General features: G+C 40.4%; 1 protein-coding gene and 1 long non-coding RNA gene across 6 annotated transcripts in view; both read right to left on the bottom strand.

Annotated features, from left to right (window-relative positions):
* FTO (FTO alpha-ketoglutarate dependent dioxygenase) overlaps positions 1–21,943 on the bottom strand; it is a 342,599-nt gene that overhangs the window by 169,527 nt on the left and 151,129 nt on the right. For all 5 annotated transcript variants that reach the window (XR_007769286.1, XM_050922553.1, XM_050922554.1 and 2 more), the window contains exon 8: positions 7,377–7,501. Coding sequence is in view for 4 of the 5 variants with exons in the window: in XM_050922553.1 (XP_050778510.1) it covers positions 7,377–7,501 (125 nt within the window). In the remaining variant the exon portion in view is untranslated. The remainder of the gene's footprint in view (positions 1–7,376; positions 7,502–21,943) is intronic.
* LOC127034092 (uncharacterized) lies at positions 3,606–5,706 on the bottom strand. The gene is made up of 2 exons (XR_007769302.1): positions 4,731–5,706; positions 3,606–3,791 (listed from the first exon to the last, which is right to left on the bottom strand). It is a non-coding gene; the product is annotated as an uncharacterized LOC127034092 (long non-coding RNA).

The raw sequence follows: 21,943 nt of genomic DNA, 5'->3' as shown, positions 1-21,943 counted from the left end.
ACATCTTTCAACATTTGTTCTGGTTCTAAGTGATTTGCCCAAAATCACACAGGAAGTCTGTGGCAAAAGAGGGATTCTCTGGGACTCCCAAGGCCCAGGCTAATGCCCTAACCAGTGGACCGTACTTCAGGGTTTGAATCTTTAGGTCCACAATACAGGCCTCTACCACTTGAGCTAACAGAGTAAGTACTAGTTCTCTGTCCTTCCAGAGGATCTTCTTGGGCAGACAAGTTCTGAAATTCTAATGCAAAAACGAAAATCTTTAGGACCTTCTTCGTATGTCATGAACCAACAAAATAAACCAAATCTTCCCATTCATCCCTCAGCCTCTTTGGAAGGTCCCTGTCAATATAGACAATACTTTTTGAGTGTCAGCTTGACATTATTATTTGTATTACTGTAATGTTTATGAGCCCCAGTCATGGACCAGGAATCCCTTTGTGCTAGATGCTGGACAAACATAGAACAAAAGACAGGCCCTGCCCCAAAGAGTTTACGATCTAAGTATTTCTATTAATCTAAATATTTCTGATGTCACTAATGCAGAATGATAAAGAGTCAGGTAACTCCAGTGTAGTGTAAGGTAAATTTATTTCAAATTAATGGCATGCCTTGAAAGAAAGTAAGTAGAGTTACGATGATTCTTATTTAACATTTGCAAGTAGTGCCATAGGCACTGACTAGCCAGTCAAGTAGGACCATTTCTAGAAGCCCAAATTCTTCCGTTTCCTGTCGTGACAAGCACAGAAAGCAAAGGTGAGTGGGGGAGGAACCATTTTTCAGACTCAGGCCAACTGTATGATAACTAGTATCTTCTGAGATCTCATCTCAGGCAAACATCATCAGCTGATAGGGACCTCACTGTTCGATCTAGTCATTGACCAAGAACATTGCTTGATGCAAGGTCAGTAGCTAATAACGACTATACGATTCATAAATTATTCATGAGTGAGGCCTCCAAATGTGCTTTTAGTTCAGCTCTGTCTAAATTGGTAGCTGGTATAAGACCAGCCAAGAGAGACCAGGAGATAATGTAATCAAAGAATCACATACATCTGGAAAAGATATCAAGAGGTCAAGAGGTCAACTGGTCCTTCCCTCGGTGCTGAGGCAGGACCAGTATAATACCCTTACTTCAGCTGTAGGTAGTGCCCAATTTCAAAACCACATTCACCCTTGTTTGAGAAGTCAGAATATGGTTAAAAGGCAAACATTGTAGTGTATAGCACTTCAGAATTCCAGTCTGAGCTAACTGAGTTTTTGACCCACCTGGTGTTGGAGACACCCAGACTTATTGTTCTGGGTGAATTTAGTGTAGCTCTTCCGGGTTGGCCTGGAATGTTATGGATGCCTTGAAAACCAAGGACCTACATAAAAAGCCTTCAGGCTATACACAAAAACTTGGATCACATTTTTGGGTGGGATTTGGTGGTTAATAGGAGGTAAAAATAATACCTCTGTCACAGTCAGACCATCACATCCCTCATATTGGCATCCAGGCTCACTACTGATCCTTTGGGAGTGGAGAATCTATTTCATTGGTGCATCCATGGAGATCAGCAGACCGAAATGGGGTTCAGATTTCTCTACGATGGAACACTATATTTCCAGTTGCCAATTCTGTCAGTAACCTCATAGGACATTATGATAATATTTTGTTCTTGATTATTGATATGATCACCATGAATTGCTACTTTCTTTTTAAGTATTGGCCTGTCTTACTTACTCTGGTTCCAGTTATAATGTGGGAAAGTCAATGGGTTGCCTCTGAGATGAACTCACATTTCTCAAGGCTTGTAAAATTAAGCAGAGAGGTAAAGTGATGAACAATGGAGGGCTCTGATATGAGGGGAAATATAAAAAATGGAAAAATGAGGATGTTCTTCAAACTTAAGAGAAACTCTCCCATCATTAGTCTTTTAAGCTGAAAGATGAGGTAAAATCACATGTTCACTTGGACAGGTCAAAAAAGAGATGAGTCAAAGGGGGTCAAAAAGATATGAGCAATTGAGGATAAAAGTGATAGGTCTTAACAGGATAGGAGAGAGTGGTCCATGGTTTGGAATAAGATAAATGAGAATAACAAGGAAGAAAGAACTTTGCTTAGCAGAAAGAAGTAGATAATGAGCTACATGGAAGAACACGCCAAAGCAAAACCCAAAGTGAACCCTATGAAGTATATAATCAGAGATGAGTGAAAAAATGAGAGGAGGCAACTTTTCCAAGTACTTTACTAAGAAATAGAAATTAGAGATAGGGTGTGAGTGTCAGGATCAAGGAAGTGTTTTGCTTGTATTTGCTTTTTGAGAAGCTAGGCTGACAAATTTACTAGAAATGGGAGGACAGTGGAAGTCAAAAAACTTATTTGCAATAGTTGCATAACAAAAACCTTATGATATCTAAAAGGTGTGTGTGTGTGCGTAAAGTAACAAATGTAAAGATACTCTTATACAGTGACCTATCTACTAAATGTTAGTTGTATTATTATAGGTCTCATAAACCGATTTTCTCATTGTATTATTTCTATGAGCCAAGGAACTTGGATTTAAGCTATTAATTCTTACAAGATTCAATCAGTTAACACGTCCCTGTTATGTTTGTTGCATGAACCAAAGGAATTCCTTGTTTACTTTGATCCTTATTCTTTGTAAAATCTTTATTCTAATTTCACTCAGTCAAGACTGTTGTTAAAGTACGGACGTCTGGATTAACTAATTTTAAAAGCAAACAGAGATAATCATCATAAACAATTTTACTTTCCCTACAATCAGACCTGTAACTTCATTATGTTTCTCTCCCCAACAACTGGACATCACAGTTCCAGTTTCTAGTCTGAGATTATTGCAGATTTCACTTTGGTAAACAAATCAGAATCTGACTCTCAATATTACACCTTTAAGCAAAAGCAGAATTTCAGTGAAAACGTTTGATTTCAACAATTAACTTGATAATTAAAAAACCATAAACACAAATTTTACAAGAAATTAGTGATATTAAAGTATGAGAGGACACAATTCATCTTTGTTTTGTATATCAAACCTATTACTGATTTCTTAGTGACAATTTGGTAACAAATGAGTTCATTCATAAAATGTAGCAAGAACACTAAAAACTAACAGAAGCACAAAGAGCAAGACAAACAAATCTTTAAGAAAACAGTATAGAAAAGAACTATAATATCAATAATATTTAGAAGAGGAATGAAAGACATGGATTTTTATACAGACTATCATATACTTCTCCTGTGCATTTCTAGGACATGAAAGGTGTTTAACACTCATTCTACAATTTCAAGCAAATATTTTTCAAACTATTATTACATGGAATAATTTTGCTACATTACTTCTTATTCCATGTTCATCATAAATGTGTCTTGAACTCTATGTTCAGAATGATATATTTGAAAACAATAACATTATTAAAGTATTAAGAGTGTCCTAAAAAATGAATCAGGTGCAGTTTTTGGCCTGTACTTTTTCCCCGCTTTGGTCTCACTTTTCAAATTATAATTTCCTCCATGGTCACCATTAAATTTAATCTATTCCTGCTCTCCACATGGGTCAATGATTCTACATGTACTGTAGTTATTTTAAAATGTTTCCCTCTTTTTCTTTTTTTTTTCTTTTCTTTTTTTTTTTTTTTTTTTTTTTACTGTTCCATGGTTTTGTTTTTTGTTTTTGTTTTTTTTAAATTAAAGTATCAGTGCCACAAGTGAACCTGCTGAAACAATAAAATGGCTACATTATTCTAAGAGTACAGTAAAGTTTTTGCCAGCTACTCTCTTAGTCGACCTAAATTTCTTCAAGTTGTACTGTTCATAATGAGAGAACACAAGTGCTGTCCAGAGCCAGATGGGTAACTTCACACTTCATTTATCAAACCCAATACATTAGACTTTGCCCTCTCTTGCCCACTATGCAGTTAAACATCCATATAATTTAGTAATAATTTTCATTATCACATGGTGACCCCAAGAAACCTGCACCGGTTTGCATGGTCAGTTCAAAATTCACAGCTGTTCTCTTTAGCCTCTGCTCACTACAGTAGATGCTAAGGTTCCGCCTGCTTTATTAGCTGAAGACTGACCTTTTGTAAGCTGAGGTCAAGAAGGGGTCAGTTCAAAGGGCTTGAGCAGCTCTTTAACAGCTATAACAACCTGTCCATCAGACACTATCAAGCAGCATAAACAAATATGAGCCTTTAGAAACTCTGGGTCATTTCTGTTAACACTTAGAGCACATTCACATTGTCCCACCTGAGATATTTTGGATCATTACCACTCAGTATAGATTAATTTGCATCCCTGAAAGACCTGTTTGGATAGCATTGTCTAGAGGTTACCAGTGTGCAAAGTGGCAGGTCAATAATACTCAGCATACTACTGTGTGATCTGAACTGTTATGCTGCAACACAAACACATTGTATAATTTCAGCCAGTCATTATGCAGAAACGCTGGCATAACTAAAAGCAAAATCCACAAGGACATGATTTGTCTGATTAAGACAGAAATTCACGTTAGTGAAATTCTGATACTTCTGTGAGGAAGACTCACAGGCCTGTAAAAGCACATCCACCTTACAGCTGTGTTACTGTTCCATGGTTTTGTTTTTTGTTTTTGTTTTATTTAAATTAAGGTATCAGTGCCACAAGTGAACCTGCTGAAACAATAAAATAGCTACATTATTCTAAGAGAACAGTAAAGTTTTTGCCAGCTACTCTCTTAGCTGACCTAAATTTCTTCAAGTTGTACTGTTCATAATGTGCTCTCTAATGTGCAATGTAAGGTAATTAGAGTCATCTGTACTTAACTTCCAGAGGAAAAAAAAATCTATTATCTAATCTAGCTGATCCCCTGATAGCCTGCTGAAAGTAAAATACTGTAGCCTATTGCCTGCCCTTTGACAAGCACTAATTATTTCCTGTCCAAGCACATTTTTCTCATGTAATTCTAAAGTACACAATAGACTGATCTCTAAAACACGGGCAGCACTGCTAGCACTGCGGCGGATGTTTTATAACTTTCACCACCGCATGCTTGATGGCTACCATCGTCAGTGCTTCATTCCAGACATCTAGCTGAAGCTTTGATGAGGTAAAGTGAGGTGTATGGTAACAGTCTGTTTATGTAGATCATATGGATGAGACTCTTAGATAGGTCACTGGGATGGGAAACATCAAATGGGAAAAAAAGGATTATGGTTATTTAATACTCAAGGGACACTTTCTTTCTGAGCTTTCAAGACACCATGCTCTTGAAATTTTCTCTCAGGTGTTTAGTTTTAAGGAGGCCTGCACTTTGTCTGCTTCTAAGCTTTCCCATCACCATCCCCCAAAGTACTTTAGCATTTTTGTGTCAGAGACTAGACTTTGTCTGCCACATCCCTGCTGGCTCCAGCTTCTGATTAAATTGTTAGTAGTAAGCAAAGGCCAGAAACAATGTAACCAGAGTCCTTTCAAAACAAGTCATTTTTTGTCATGATCCCTGATGATTTGGTATATTAGAAAATTATTGTTAAACTAAATGGACCCTAAGAAGACATGTCAGTCATCACAATGGTTTATTCTTTCCCTGTCTCTACAAAGCCATCTATTTGGTTTAGCATATTAAGAGTGGAGTGCTCCAAGTGAAGAAAAGCCCTTAGAGATCTCTCCAGCTAATGACATCCCCCACCCCCAACTCATTTGGTTTAATTTAATAAGACACATGATGCAGCATCAGAGACTTTAAAAAACATCCAGGAGATTCTTTGGAAAGCAGAAAACTAAATGGAGAAGTGAGTGACACAACACGAGGAAATTGCAAACTACTCTTAGATAGGTATTTTTCATTCTGAGACTTCATCAGATTAATATCATAATGCCTAGCCCCCTACCCACTAGAAGAAACCTTACTAGACAAGGTTGCTAATTTGTTCAAATAATTGTTACTCTATTGTAGCGTTTAATCCCTGGAGTTTTTGAAGTGTTTCAAGAGCCCGTACAGTACAGCAATATTTAGAACAGCAAATCCAATCAAACGTCAGGTGCAACAGCCTCTAATGACTTTTTGAAATAACTGAGGTCAAGTCTAGAGAACTTTCAGTATCCGTATGAAGCACTATATTACGGTACAACAGAATTCTCTTAACTGGCACACACCCCTGGAAACAACTTCATGCCTATGAAGCAATTACCCTGAATATCACAAATGTCACAATAATACATAAATTAGGCCAAAGTTTGGTCTTACATGCAAATAAAGGATTCCTATTGATTTTAATGGGAGCTTGTGCACATATCAAAGAGAACAATTTGGCCCACTTTTGCAGTAGATGTTTGTATTTATTTAATCAACTGTCTTTAAAACAATAGATTATTAAAGCATGCATACATCTGCAGCTTTTAGCTATAGAACTAAGAAGAATAAAGTAAAATTGACTCATTTAGCAGCCATTACCGGCGCAGGAGAGTTGAATGAAGAAAGCAAGGTGGCACACAGTGGAAATTTACTCTAGTAAACACCAAATCACATCTGCTATAAACAGATTTTCCAACAAAAACAGGCATGGCATTTCAAACAGGCTAAGAATATCATTCATCGATAGTCACTGAAATGCATCCCACTGAAAATGTTCCTGGGTGTTTATCACAGTTAAAGGAACACTGTCAATTAAAAATTTAGACAATTTAAAAAAATGTGTTAAAAGTAGTTTCAGTTACTGAATGCATCATGGAACCTCCTTACCCATTGTTGTCATTTGGCTGAATCAGTAAAACTGCCTATACACAAAGTGTTGCCACATGCAAAAAACAAGCCATCTGAAGTGGAAAAAATGGAGGATTCTCCTCAGCTTTTTTCAGCTATTGACTGTGATCCTGTAAACAGACTTGCTCACGTGGAGTCCCACAGATGTTATCTGGATTCTGTGTGGTTGTAAGCATCAGCACCAACACATCTAAAGGCAGAGTTTGTACCACAGAACTGTTCTGTTCAGGTCTTATCCTGAGCCTATCACAACCATGAGACATTAGCAAGTATTTTTTGTAACAATAGTAGGGAAAACCCTTTTCAACAAAGTGTGATTAAATTGATAGTATCCTTTAAATGGGCATGCTGTTTATCAGGGTATCAATTGAATAGATTGCTGTATCCACATAGTAATACAACATCACACTGTTAAATTAACTGTGAAATCATATATAGTAACGTTTGACTATTTAATTCATACAGAAATGTAACTGGAAAAGCAAACGGTAAAACTCATTTTCAAAAAGACTTGCCCAGCTGTTTTTTTCCCTATGTGCATCTTTATGAGAATAGTTGATCATGTGTTTTTTGGTTTTTTTTTTCTTCTTCAAGGTCTCACTATATTTTCCTTTTCCTTAGGGCTCTCACCTTGATGTCCATTCTTTGCGTAGCTCCTGTCGCTCAGTAAGAAGTGGCAAGAAGCAGCTGATGATTTCATTCCTTTGTTCCATAGTTCGTTCCCCTTTTCCAACTTCACCAAGCACCAGGCTTGTCTTAAAGGGAAAAAAAAAACACAAAAAATTATAATCCAAAAAAGCATAAAATTAATAAAAAGCCCATAAGCAAATACGGACAGCAAATCAATGGGTTTTTTTATTACAGTTTCACTGCTGACAAATCAATACAGTAAATGATGTCAAAAATGGCCACCATATATTTGGTATTTAATCAATGAACATGGCACCTAAGGTAAACCTTAAAGCTTCATTGCCTTAAGTAACACACCAAGATATTGTGCATTCTAGCTCTCACTTTCTCAAGACATGATTCCTTTTCTTTTGTGCTTTCTTGTATAAATAATTATTAGAAGTTATTTTCCTAATACAATATTTTTCTTTAATGTTTGCAGAGTAACACTGAATTGTTTTTTTTTCTGACTCCTGGTTCAATCTATCTGTACTATACCTCTGTACAGAGAATTTCTGTTGTAAGTGCTACTCTTATTTTTTCCCCTTTTTCTCTTTTCCGTTGAATAGTCATGTTTCAAGGAAGTAAACAATCAAACAATTTTTTTTCAGTTTCTGAAATGAATCACATACATTTAGAAAGTGTAAATGCAATGAACTTCAGTCATCCTTTGACCAAGATAAACATTCATCCCCAGAGATCAGATTACTCTTCGGTTTGTCGCAGTGTTATTCTATAGCTATGAATACACGACAGTGCTTTCTTCTTCAATGTCACATTTATTCAGTATAACCTTAACCAAGACCTGGTCTACTCTGCCATACAGGAAACCCAAATTCCACACAGTTCCACAGCAGAAAACCCTCAAATCCATGAGAAACTTAAATTACTGATTTTTCAAAACATATTACTCAGCCCTAGCACAGGGCCCCAGCTCATGGAGTCATGTGATTACATCAGATTGTAATCTTTCATTTAAAAAATAAATTCTAGCTCTTAAGGCAATAGAGATAAGTTTGAAAACACAACTTGAGTGTAACCAAAGCAGTGATATCTGGCTGAAAGAACTTGACACAATAGCTTTAAGGAGGTAAACTGACTCATTCAGCTCAAAACCACCTTTGCATCTCCCTTTCTTCAGTTGCAAGTCTCTGATCAGTGGTATGTGCTCACATTATTAGAAGGGACTTCTACACTTTCATGGATGGTAACACATCTCACTTGTCTTTCAAGACAAATATACCCTTTAACCCCTAAACTTTTACATTTATCTGTGCATAACATGTTTAATGCTGTTTTATAGCAGGGGTTCTCAACCTTTTTCTTTCTGAGGCCCACCCCAACATGCTCTAAAAAACCCACGGCCCACCTGTGCCACAACAACTGGTTTTCTGCATATAAAAGCCATGGACGGTGTTAGGGGGTAGCAAGCAGGGCAACTGCCTGAGGCCCGATGCCACCAGACCCCCACAAAGCTACATGGCTCAGACTTCGGCTTCATCCCTGAGTGGCAGGACTCAGAGCCCCAGGATTCACCTCCGTCCAGTAGGGCCTTGGCTTTCTGCCCTCGGCCCCAGTGAGTCTAAAACTGGCCCTGGTTGGTGGAGTCCCTGAAATGTGCTCGCGACCTGCCACGGGGCCCCAGATCCCTGGTTGAGAACCCCTATTTTACAGAATAGTTTTTCTGTATATTTTAGTGCAATCAAATTACAGCCATGTCCCTTATGTGGCAATACATGTCATATCTCACAGGAAACTCAGGGATAGTCTAGGTCACTGCTTGGTTCAGTACTGGGAAGGTTCTGCAGGAAATGATAATGCAAGTGCTCTATTAGTAGCACTTTTCTTTCGGAGTCAGTACCAAACCCATGCTTTTGCCCAGGGTTTAGGGCTCTGCAGTGGTGGAGATGCAGTCTTTTGTATGAGACATAGAATCAAAGTCCTCTAAACACTCAGGTCAAATGATGCTTTTAGTAAAAGTAGAGGTGTTAACCCTCATGTCCTGGCCAAATTCCAACTTGGGTAATTACATTCTGCTACCTAAACTACTCTACAATTACATTTTCATTTCACTCTAGGATGCAGCTTTATTGTGGCAATTTAGGAGTAATTTAATTTTTACTGAGAGGGTAAGTATAACACGTCATTTGGAAATATGAAAGTACTACATGCCAAGTTTCACACTAATACCCCAAGTAACTCCACTGACTTCAACAGGATTGGATGGGGTTTAAGTCTACCCAGAGATTGGCACTATGAGTGTGTTTTAGTGTGTTTCTGTCAATGAAGAAAATGTAGTGATAATCATCAGCAGCCCTCCTGCAGCAGCTTCATTTCAGAGTCTCAAAATGCTTCACATACATTTAAACCTTACAACATCTAATGAGATACAAATGCTGCTAGCTCTGGGGTGAAACAGCACTATTAAGCAGCATGCACCAACAGCACGCAGCAGTTTAGCTTACTTCTTATCTAAGACCACTGAAGTCAATCAAGTCACCTGGGGCCTGAGTGCAGGATATAGTACTCAGCTCCTTGGAGCTCAGATCAAGTGTAGTATCGTGTTTATGTGTTTCTGAATGATACATTCTATTTGTTCTCACAGGAAAAAATTCCAAATTGGAACAACAAAGCAATAGCCTAGAGTGAAAGGAAAATGTAAAATAACTCCTTTTTGCAAGAATCTCATACTTGCAAGGTATTTCCTACATAGACCTTATTTTAGGATTTATTTTTAAGAGAGATTAGAAAGGGATCCAATGCACCCTGACTGATAAAGGTCAAGGGTTCAAGAAACTTGGTCAAAGATGTTATCAGCTGGGAAAGCCATTTCCTCACATCAACACTGATAAAAATCCATCAAAAACCCAGCCGATACCACCCCTGTTTTAAAGGGCAGGGACAGCCTTCTATTGAACATTCCTATAGTTGCACATTCCATCAAAGAAAGGCTGACCCTGTGTCTTCATTCATTTAATCATCTTTAATGACAGATAATTGTCTACTGAGGCCCCTTTTCTCCGATGCTGAGTGAAGCCTTTAGGTTTCTAAACTGGACTCAACACTGGCTCAGTTTTTTTTCAAAACACTTGGGACTACAGGGCAGGAGAATAAACAAACAGTGCAAGCAGTCCTATGGCCTGTCTTATCTCATCCTTCTGTTAGCAGAGGGTTTTGAGGGTGCTAATGTTTACGAATTGCTGAAACTTTCTTTCTTCTGTTTCCTGAACTGGCGAAAACATATCCTGGACAACCTCAGCAAAAAGATAACACAAACTGCATCTCACTGGCTTGGGAAGTCACTGGCTCTCTTACTGGGTGGGGTGTCTTTTTATATAGCATTATTAGCGCTTTGTGTTGATCTCCCCTATTTTTACACCGGGGCCCCTTATAGGAATGGATTGGGCTTTCCTAGATAATTGCCAAAATGATTTGGCTTTTTAAAAAGAAGCGGGCTAGATGCTCAGCTGGTGCAAATCAACATACCTCCATCAGCTTCTCTAGAACTATGCCAGTTCGCACTAGCTGACAATCTTGCCATCTGTGTTAAATTAGTGACTGAGTTTAGCGATTACACCTTTTACCTATCTCCTGGTAAGAAGGCAGAGATGCAGATAAAGCTCTGCTGACCTAAAAGGTAGTAGCTACCAAAGCAATTCCCTCATACATGCATACTAGAATGAGACTGTGATAGTAAAATCCTCCTCCTCCTCCAGTCCCTACTAATAAAAACAAACAACGACAACATGGTATTGGATAAAACTGTGTTATAACCATGCCCTGGCCTTTACTTTAGATAAGCATTCATAATTAGATACGTTTCCACTAGTCTTAAAACAGCTAAACTCCAGGGTTATAACATATTTAGTACCATCCAAATAGGGTTGCCAACTGTCTAATCACACAAACACCAACACCTTTGCCCCGCCCCTTCCCTGAGGCCCTGCCCCTGCCCCGCCCCTTCCCTGAGGCCCTGCCCCGCTCACTCCATCACTCTCTCCCCCCCACTCTCACTCACTTGCACTGGGCTGGGGCAGGGGGCTTGGAGTGCAGGACTGGGTGCGGGCTCTGGGCTGTGGCCAAGGGGTTTGGACTATGAGAGGGGGCTCTGGACTGAACCTGGATCAGGGGATTGGGGTGCAAGGTGCAAGCTCTGGGAGGGATTTAGGTGATGGAGGGGGCTCAGGGCTGGGACAGGGGGTCGGGTGCAGGCTCTGGGAGGGGGTTCCGGGCTGGGGCAGGGGTGCAGGAGGGACTGCAGGGTTCAGGCTCTGGGAGGGAGTTTGGGTGTGGGAGGGGGCTCAGGACTGGGGCAGAGGTGCAGGAGTTGGGGAGAGGTATGAGCTCCAGCCGGGCGGCACTTACCTTGAGCGGCTCCCGGTCAGCAGCACAGTGAGACTAAGATAGACTCATAGACTCATAGGTCAGAAGGGACCAATCTGATCATCTAGTCTGACCTCCTGCACAAGGCAGGCCACAGTCCCCCACCCATCCAATTTTATAACAACCCCTATCCCAGGACCGAGTTATTGAAATCCTCAAAAATGGTTTGAAGACCTCAAGCTGCAGAGACACCACCAGCAAGCGACCCGTGCCCCACGCTGCAGGGGAAGGCGAAAAACCTCCAGGGCACCTGCCAATCCGCCCTGGAGGAAAATTCCTTCCCGACCCCAAATATGGCGATCAGCTAAACCCTGAGCATGTGGGCAAGAGTCACCAGCTAGCACCCAAGAAGGAATTCTCCGCAGCAACTCAGTACCCATCGCATGCAACATCTCCCCGCAGACCATTGAGCAGACCTGTCTGGTGGTAATTCAAGATCAATTGCCCAAATTAACGATCCTATCATAACATCCCCTCCATATACTTATCAAGCTTTGTCTTAAAGCCAGGAAAGTCTTTTGCCCCTACTACTTCCCTCGGAAGGCTATTCCAGAACTTCACTCCCCTAATGGTCAGAAACCTTCGTCTAATTTCAAGTCTAAACTTCCTAATATCCAGTTTATACCCATTCGTCCTCGTGGCTACATTAGTACTAAACTTAAATAATTCCTCTCCCTCCCTAACGTTAACCCCCTTGATATATTTATATAGGGCGAGCATATCCCCCCTCAGCCTTCTTTTGGCCAGGCTAAACAAGCCAAGCTCTTTGAGTCTCCTTTCATAAGGCAGTTTTTCCATTCCTCGGATCATCCTCGTAGCCCGTCTCTGAACCTGTTCCAGTTTGAATTCATCCTTCTTGAACATGGGACACCAGAACTGCACACAGTATTCCAGATGGGGTCTCACCAACGCCGTATACAACGGTACTAACACATCCTTATCCTTGCAGGAAATACCCCACCTGATGCATCCCAAAATCGCATTTGCTTTTTTAACAGCCGTATCACATTGGCGACTCATAGTCATCCTGCTATCAACCAGTACCCCAAGGTCCTTCTCTTCCTCCGTCGCTTCCAACTGATGCGCCCCCAACGTATATCCAAAATTCTTATTATTAATTCCTAAATGCATGACCTTGCACTTTTCACTATTGTATTTCATAGGCTCCCTGCCTGCCCAGGCTCTGCACCGCTCCAGGAAGCCCCTATGGCCCCTAGGTGGGGTGGGGGCAGTGGATCTTGGCGCAATCCCCCTGCCTGCACACACCACCCCCAAACTCCCATTGCCCTCAGTTCCTGCTGAGGGAGCTGTGAAGTTAGCACTCGGAGCCCCCTGCCCTGCCCCCACGTGCTGCAGGGATGTGCTGCCCACTTCCGAGAGTGACGCAGAGTCAGGTCAGGCAGAGAGCCTAGCGGCCTAAAATCTCCTGGTTTGGCTTCAGTAGCCTCCGGGAGATAGAGCCTGATTCCAGGGAGGCTCATAGTGAAACCGGGAGGGTTGACAACCCTACAAAAGAAGCAAGAATATTACAATATGATTGGGCCACTACCATGTTTAATCATGTTACTTGAACCGAGTAGATTTCATACTTACATTTTTTTTCATCTAAAGCTACATATTTTTCTTCCTTGACAGACTTAACAGGGAGGTACGCATATGTTTAGAAATACTGCATAGCCAGAGACATGATACCGAATATTCTGGCAAACAAATGATTCTATCAGTCTGAACTAAAGTGGCACTTGGGACTGTTTGTTTCTCGGTCCCACTTTATTTGGCCAACAAATGTGCTTTTCACCTCTTTGAGTAAAGATTTAATTTACTCATTAGCCTTTTAAATAGATTAGCAGGATAAACTTCTGAGTCCTTACTAATCTCTTCCATTCCAGAGCAGCACTCAACTATCAATAATCCATAACTAACAGAGAAAGAGAAAAATCAGGTGTTAATACGTGTATAAGCACAGCCAACTATTTCAGTTCCTACTGCACATCTTTCTTGTTATTTTATTTATTTACAATGCTATTATTCTCTGCAAGAAGGATCCTGATGGTCTGTGGAGCTGCAACGTGGTAGCTCTTATGGAAAATGAACCTGAAATCTATATGACATGCTTGTTTAACATGACTTCATTGGTATATAACAGAGGACTTAGTAGTAGCGACTTTTTTTGTTATTTAAAGAGTGTATTAATGCACCCCATTCTCAACGATAGGATAGAATTAACCAGTATGTTTCAGGTTATCACCAACAGTTTGGACATTTTAAACACAACTGAAGGCCTTTTGTTTATTAGTCCACCATGCTAGATAGCAAAGTTTCACTCAGCAACTTTTGTGCTTTGGATGATGTTGAAAAATGGCTCATGTTTGTCAAAGAAAGTGGAAAAAAAAAAAGGTGAGGAGGGAAAAAGTGTTGTTTATAGAAGCCAGCTGCTCAGACTTTGGCGCCAGCAGCTCTTCATCCTGCTATTTTACGCCTGCAACCCCCACTGCCCCCATTGGCACAGGTACAACTAAATGTTGACTTCAATGCTTCAGAGAGCACTCAACTGATTCTGTACATGATTAATTGCCAAAGACATGGCTGACCATATGGAACAGAGAAAGCATCAAGTAATTCATACTTCTGTATATGATCATTTGGTCCCTGTTGTTTTAATGTACAGGAAAGAGCTAGTATAGCACAGACCTGGTGTCTTGCCCTTGACAGCCCATTAAGAAATCTCAAAGCACCTAGTTGAAGTTATGCTGTTGACTTTTCAATAGCAGCCTAATAAAACAGAAGCAAAGCTTTCCAACTAGTCTTAAATCTTTCACATACAGTACATTAACCACTGCTGCTAAAATAACTGGTTTCTTACGATAGGAAATGGGATTTGATTTCTAGCCTCTGCATACTTACTGAAAGCCTTTTTCTGACCTTTAGAGGGTTTACAAAATCATTGTTCGTTTTTCCTGCCATTTTCCAAGCTTCTTGCCATGGTGATCCTAATAGATTTGTTTAAGGTTCAGAACATTTTACTCTTACTAGCTGTTATGTGCAACCTGTACAATGAAGGCATACTCAGGGGAGCTGAAAAGGAACAAATTATTAACTGTTTTCTTTCTAAGAGTTATAGAAACCACTACAATATCTAAAACATCATCTTCCTTCAAAGAGCCTATAAAACAAAACTAAAAATTCCTGAAAGAAAGCAATATACTAACGTATGCTTTCTTTTATCAGACTGGAGACAAATCATCAAATTTCATTTGAGAAGGAAGACCAATTTATTTTAAAACTGTACTATTCTTGGGGATGTCTGACACAGATCTCAATGAAAAGAAAAAGGTGCAGACTTGGAATATATGTCAGTATTGCTAACAGTATATTAGTTTTATCTGTCGCTAACATCTTTTCAGACAGTTAAATTCAGTTAAAGAAAAATGTTTAAATAATGTTTTCCTTTCAAGGCTCTTAAATGACAGTGCTAAAAAGTTTAATCCCCATCTGCACAGATCTCTTGGCAGTTTTGACATGTGTTGGCAGGGATGTCTTTGTTGGCACCTTCCATTAGAAAATATTTACATGGTTTTTTGTCTGTGGATTTGCTAGATGTCCAAATTATCATCATACTCTAAGGAACCATATGTGAGAAATCCTACTGACTGGATGTTTGTCGGTAGTACTTTCCCAGGCCACTGAATTCAGCTAACAACCCACTCAGTACTCCAAGAGGATATATTAGTAGCTCAGGCCAATATAAAATTCCACAACTATTCTCCTTTTCTGTTTCCTAGGGAAAACCTTGGCATGTTTCAAGCTCAGAAATTCAAGGGGGGGGTAGAATACTAAGAAACAGATGGGAAAAGTTTTTTTTAGAGGGGGGAGATTTGAGCATTTATAACATTAAAAATTAAATTAAATGGTGTGACTATGGGTGATCGGCGGGTAGTAATCAATCTATCAGGGATCGATGTATCGCATCTCAGCTAGATGTGATACATCGATCCCCAAACGCGCTCCCCGTCGACTCCGGAACTCCACCAGGGCAAGAGGCAAAAGCCGAGTCGACAGGGGAGCCGCAGCCATCAATCCTGCACTGCGAGGATGTGAAGTAAGTCAATCTAAGAAACGTCTACTTCAGCTACGCTATTCTCGTAGCTGAAGTTGCGTATCTTAGATCGATTCCCCATCTCCCACCCCCAGTGTAGACCAGGCCTTTGAGTCAAATACTGCATCTGCACTGAAAAAACTACAGCTAGATAATATTATGACAAATATACCTCCTCTGTACTTTCTACATGTTAAAGTAATAAAATCTCATGCTCCAGGATGTGAGGTGATTGCCTCAAAGATTAAGAAGGATTCACCCCTTCCCTCACATACAGTATTGCACAACTAGCTAATGCCCCAATACAGCAAAGCACTGAAGCACATGCTAAATTTAAACATCTGAATAGTGTCACTGATTTCAGTGGGAGTATCCACATGTCTAAAGTGAGGCATGTGCTCAAGGGGCAGGGTGTTCTGCATCTCACTGAAGTAATCAGTGCTGACCACAACACCGGTGGAATATTGGACTTGATGGGTGAGTGATTTGATCTGATAAAACCTATATAGAGAAAACAACATAGGCAGAGCTTTTCAAAAGAGTCTAAGGGCATGTCTACAAGCACTACAGCAGCAGACCTGTGGCACTGCAACTATACCACTATAGCACAGGCGTTTGCTACGCCAACAGAAGGGGAGTTTCTGTCATTGTAGTAAATCCTCCCCTTCGAGAGGCAGTAGTTAGATGGACAGAAGAGATGGACACCTAGTGGTGATGTCTATGCCAGTGCTTAGGTCAGCCTATGTCTCTCAGGGGAGTCAATGTTTCAGACCCCTGAGTGACGCAGCCAGGTCCACTGAAGTTTTAGATACAGACCAGGCCGAAGGGCATATCTGCATTAGAAAGTTGTACCACTTTAACTATATCACTATAGCTAAAGTGGCACAACTCACCTAGTGTGGACACAGTTATCTCAGGTGCTTTATAGCGGTAGAGCTAGTCCCATACAGGAAGGGAAAATACTGTACCATATAAATTACCTTCATACCAGTATAAATGCATTCATGTGAGGGATTTTGCCAGCATAACTATTTAGGTTAAAAAGAAAATCATACTTCTAACAAAAATAGATGAAGCAGTAACATTTTCAAGTATAGACCAGGCCTAACAGTTAGACACCCAATTACCATTTAAATATAATGGGATTTTGACACCTAATTCCAATCATCCCCTTTGAAAATTTAGCTAAAATTTGTTGTTGACTGTAGAACAGTTTTAAGGATTACTAATTAGTAAAGACAAAAGACAGCAGAATGTGGGTGATATGGTATTTTCAGATGCAGAAGGTAAACGGTAATAACATTATTCTCAGAACTACTCAAAAAACACATACAAAAAAGTAACGACTGATTTATTCTAGGTTACTTTGGCATCTCAAACCTGAATGGATTCTGGTGATAATGGCTTAGTCTTTTTACCTGGGACATTTCAATCTGGTTAACGGCTGAAACCCATTTAAACAAGGTCTAGGAAATGGATGTGAAAAGATAATCACTTTTTAGGTGTCTTTACTAAACTGTTCAGCAAGCCTCTAAAAGTGAAGTATAACACATCACACCAAGAGAGAGAGTGACTGAACCACTCAAGATGTTGGCTTAGCACCCTTAGATCTATGGGTGAGTGAAAGGTTACCCTTTAGTCAGTTTCTCCCTCAGCACAACCCCCCTGCTTCCCAAACACCAATAATACAAAGCCTGAAGTTGGCCTACCATGCATAGTGGATTATATGAAGTGTAAAACATCGGGGGTAATAGCTTTTGAAAGGAAGCGGGAAAAAGAAATCACACTTGCAAGAAGATCCAGATGACAAGCTAGTCTCTAACAACTGAATATGTTTGAAAACATTGTGAATGCAAGAAAAGAGCATGCCTTTTGTTTCCAATCCTACTGTGTGTCTTTAACCCAACTGCTGCCTGCATGGCTGAACATATGTTTTCTGCACAAGAACTGAAGCAGAAAGGGCTCTTTGTTATAATTCACTCCTTTGTATGTATCTCTCTTTTTTCTTTTTGGTCACATCCAAACAGTAGTTACTCTAAGCACTTAAGTTCTGAAGGACTGCCACAGCAGCGTATGCTTCAGTGATAATTTACTATTGCTGAAAACAGTTGAGCTGGATGCACAGTGAGAGTCACTTCACTAATGTGCACTCTGGATAGTCCACACTTTGTGATACCAAATCATGCCTAGCACAACCCATATAGCTAACTCAGCAGTTGCTGAGAACCTTAGTCACTATCAAGTGGGCTCTAAGTTTTAAATAAAATGTTTGTAAAAACCAACACAATGGTTTTATCTGTTGGAAAATCTCATTAAGGCTCCTGTAACTACACATATTTACAATATAGAAATTAATAGGACTGGAATTGAGGTGTTATCTACTGGTGCCAATATGAATGATTTCAAAAGAAGGTGAAAGAGAACAATAAGTTTAAAATCCAAGGTTAGTAACAGGTAATTAAACTCAATTGTCTAGCAATATGAGGCCATATACAATTATATGAGTATGTACTGGGTCAAATCATTGCCACGATAACTTCACTGAGGTCAGTGGACTAATGCTAGGGATAAATGTGGCTTATTCTGTCTGATAAAGCAGCTTCAATCCAAGTTCAATGTTTACCTCATTTACCTCATTTTTAATATTTCTAGAAATGGACCCACACCAAACCCAGAGAACTAAACACCCAAACTTCATGGTGGTCAGAATCCAAACTGGGATCCGGATCCAAATTTTCCTATTGACTAGTTGCTCTTAACAGGCCAAACGAAAACCCTAGATTCAAACACCCGAAGCTTTACCCAGAACCATATCTACATTTGCACTTGAGCCTTATATAATCAGTCAAACCATACATCCCCAAACTTTGAGAAGGATGGAGATGCAAGAGGGTGTCAAATTCTGGTTCCAGTACTGAATTTTGCAGCTGCAACCCATATTTAAACATTTTACTAGAAATCAAATTACTGATTTCCTTGAACACAATACTTGATGTCTGCTTAAAATGGGAAAGCCTAGAGCAGCACTGAACTTTCTCTCACTTGAGTGAAGCCATCATCTCTTGCAGCCCACCAGTTTCTTGTTTCAGCCATGTCCCTATCCAACACAGGGTCTGTTATAACTATTGGTGGGCAAGTGTTCGGATGCATTTACAATGCTTGTTACTTTCACTGAAACTATTTAAAACACAGGAGGTCACATTAATACTATGAGCATTGTAGAATGCAGAGACTGGTAAGATTCTACTGTTACTACATGGGCAAAATCATCTTTGGGTATGTTATCTCCAGGATGTATGCTGCAGTAGAATAGCAGTGTAGTGCATATGTAAGATAGTCACACAACTGAATCAAGTCTTGGAAAGATATGAAGGGGTAGTGGATCAAGGAGTTCAGAAACATCACAATATTACACACTATGTCCATGAGGAATTATGGTCATAATAAGAATGGAACTCAGGCCTTTCTGTTCCAAAAGTACTGGCACTTACCACGTTAGCTAAAAAGAACATCTGTATTAGCTGCAGTATTACAGCACCCTCAAATAGATCTGCCATTTCCATCTATTAGATACATACACACACTATGGCAAGTTACAAAGGGCCAAACACACAGAATTCAACAGAATATCACAGTACCTGGAAAAGTACAGGAAATGGAAGCAACACAGCATCACAAGGTGCTTTTATTCATGTGCAGGGAACATGAAATAATTCAGGCTGCTAAAAGGCAAATTAAAACACACAATCCCCATTGTTAGAGGTTGTCATGATGACAGTAGTTGGGGACTGATAACAGCCTCACTCCACATAAAGAAGTGGGATCCGCTGTCTGGGTTGTTGGAAAAAGTGTGTGGCCTCTTTTAAGGGCTAGAGAGCCAGAGAGTGACTTGCTGCAACAACTTCAAACCAGGGTCAGCATGGGGAAGCTGACCCATCCTTGCCCAGATGACTGGAAGAGAGGGGGACTATTTAGGTCCATGTTGGTGCAGGAAAGGCCCTCTTTTACCTGGACCAGATGGAGCAGCAAAGAATTAGTTAAATACCAGGTTTTGTCATGAACCGCTGTGGACATTATGCTAGTAGCTCCTTTCCTGGGGGGCTGGGAAGGAACTTTTCCCTCACTACCAGATTGGCCAAGGCAAAGTGATGGGTTTTTTTGCCTTCCCCACAGCAGGTTGGAGGCTTAGTTGGGGCAAACATGAAACAGGGGTTAGGCTATGATGTCGCAACTCATTATGTTAGCATGAGGTGGTTGTCCCGTGCAGGAGGTACCCTGTAGGGAAGGGGTATGGCGGAGCTGATAAAATGCATTAGTAAAGGATATAAAGGAGGGAATCTTTAAAAAAGCAGAAATGGGGAGTTGGAGTTCCTATGACTGGTATAGCAGGAAGCCAACACCTCCCTCTCTATAGCCTCCCTTGACCCTCATTTGAGCCAGTAGTGGGCTGGCTAGGGATAGGAATGGATCTAAGATCTCGTAGCTGAAGTTGCGTATCTTAGATTGACTTACTTCGAGTCCTCGGGGCGCGGGATCGACGGCTGCTGCTCCCTCATCGACTCCGCTTCCACCTCTTGCTTTGGTGGAGTTCCGGAGTCAACAGGGAGAACATTCAGGGATCGATGTACCGCATCTAGATGAGACACGATACATTGATCTCTGATAGATCGATCACTACCCACCGATCCGGCAGGTAGTGTAGACATACCCTTCGGAATAAAATTGCAGCCACATCCAGTATCTCCTGTCCTCCTTCTGGCATAGCTGGACAATAAACTTCTCTGTACATTGCAGAGAGCAATGTTGTTGAACACTTGAAAGTTAAAGGACCTGAGTGTTACAAGGGTTATATACATCTGTTTCAGTGCAGTTACATCTTTTACAATTTTCCATATTATTATTTATAAAGTGCTTTATAGTACAGATAAATGGCATGGCCCTGACCTATTACGAGCTTGCAGTCTAATTTTAGACATGATGCACAAGTGAGTTTAACAATAGGAATGATGGGGAGAGGACAAGAATTACATTAATAAAATAATGCGGTCATTCAAGTAAGTTGTGTGTGCTTATTTGGTTGGCCTCATAGTCATGCTCTTTGCTATGTATGTAATTTAGGAGGGCAGGCTATGGCACATTTTTTACTTTGCATGTCTCAGCTCATTTTTAGGAATAAGCAGCTGCATTTCTTGTGTACTGATTTATCCAGCCAGGAAGCATATAATTCTTACAGTCCTGATGCCTTGTACGGACCCTGATTTCTCATTAGAATTGATAAAGGGTATATGTCCAGCCTGTTATTAAATGTTCCATGCAGTCAGTAAAAATATTTCTTGGTTTTGAAAACAAAAGACTGATAGTAAAAGTGAGTCCAACAGCTACAATACACTTCAGACTCTAACAGAGGCGAGATTTCACTCTGGTTAATATTTCTGACCAAACGTACTTATTTGTCTGCAGCACAAATAGCTAAGTCTAAGACATTTCCAAAACATTGGTGAAAAATTATTTGCAGTTAAAACTGAAAGTGAACTCAAGGCCATATTCTCTACTCCACGTACCAAGTTGAACAGAAGGGGAGTATTGATCCTCCACAGTTGTGTGGGCTCCATTGGAACCCACTCAACTTTATCATCTTGACTGGGAGCTGGAGGTAGTGCATGAGCAGAACAACCAGGCGCACGGTCACCACATCTTCCAACAACAGGGTCAGTTTCCACAGATCCTGGCCCATCTGTTGTCAAACAAAGACTCCCACAATGCCAGAAGCATGACAGTCTGCCATGCCATGCCACCAATTACTGGCCTTCTGTCTGCTACATGTCTATAAACACTCTGTGGTTTATAAAAGCTGCAGATGGGAGTTACTGCTGGCAACAGATTATGCTACTCAACTGAGGACCTCCTATAAAGTGGCTGTTCCCTTGATTTCTGCCCCTCAACCTAGACGAGCTTCCTTGGCACCACAACTGAGATCTGATGTTGTGGCCATGCAGGTGTGGCTACATCACTGGTCAGTTTAATGAGATGCCACTTTTCCCTTCATGGA

The sequence above is a fragment of the Gopherus flavomarginatus genome, chromosome 14 (assembly GCF_025201925.1).
Source record: "Gopherus flavomarginatus isolate rGopFla2 chromosome 14, rGopFla2.mat.asm, whole genome shotgun sequence".
NCBI classification, from domain to species: Eukaryota; Metazoa; Chordata; order Testudines; family Testudinidae; genus Gopherus; species Gopherus flavomarginatus.
Note: the sequence above shows the minus strand (reverse complement) of the source record. Positions and strands in the feature narration are given on the sequence as shown.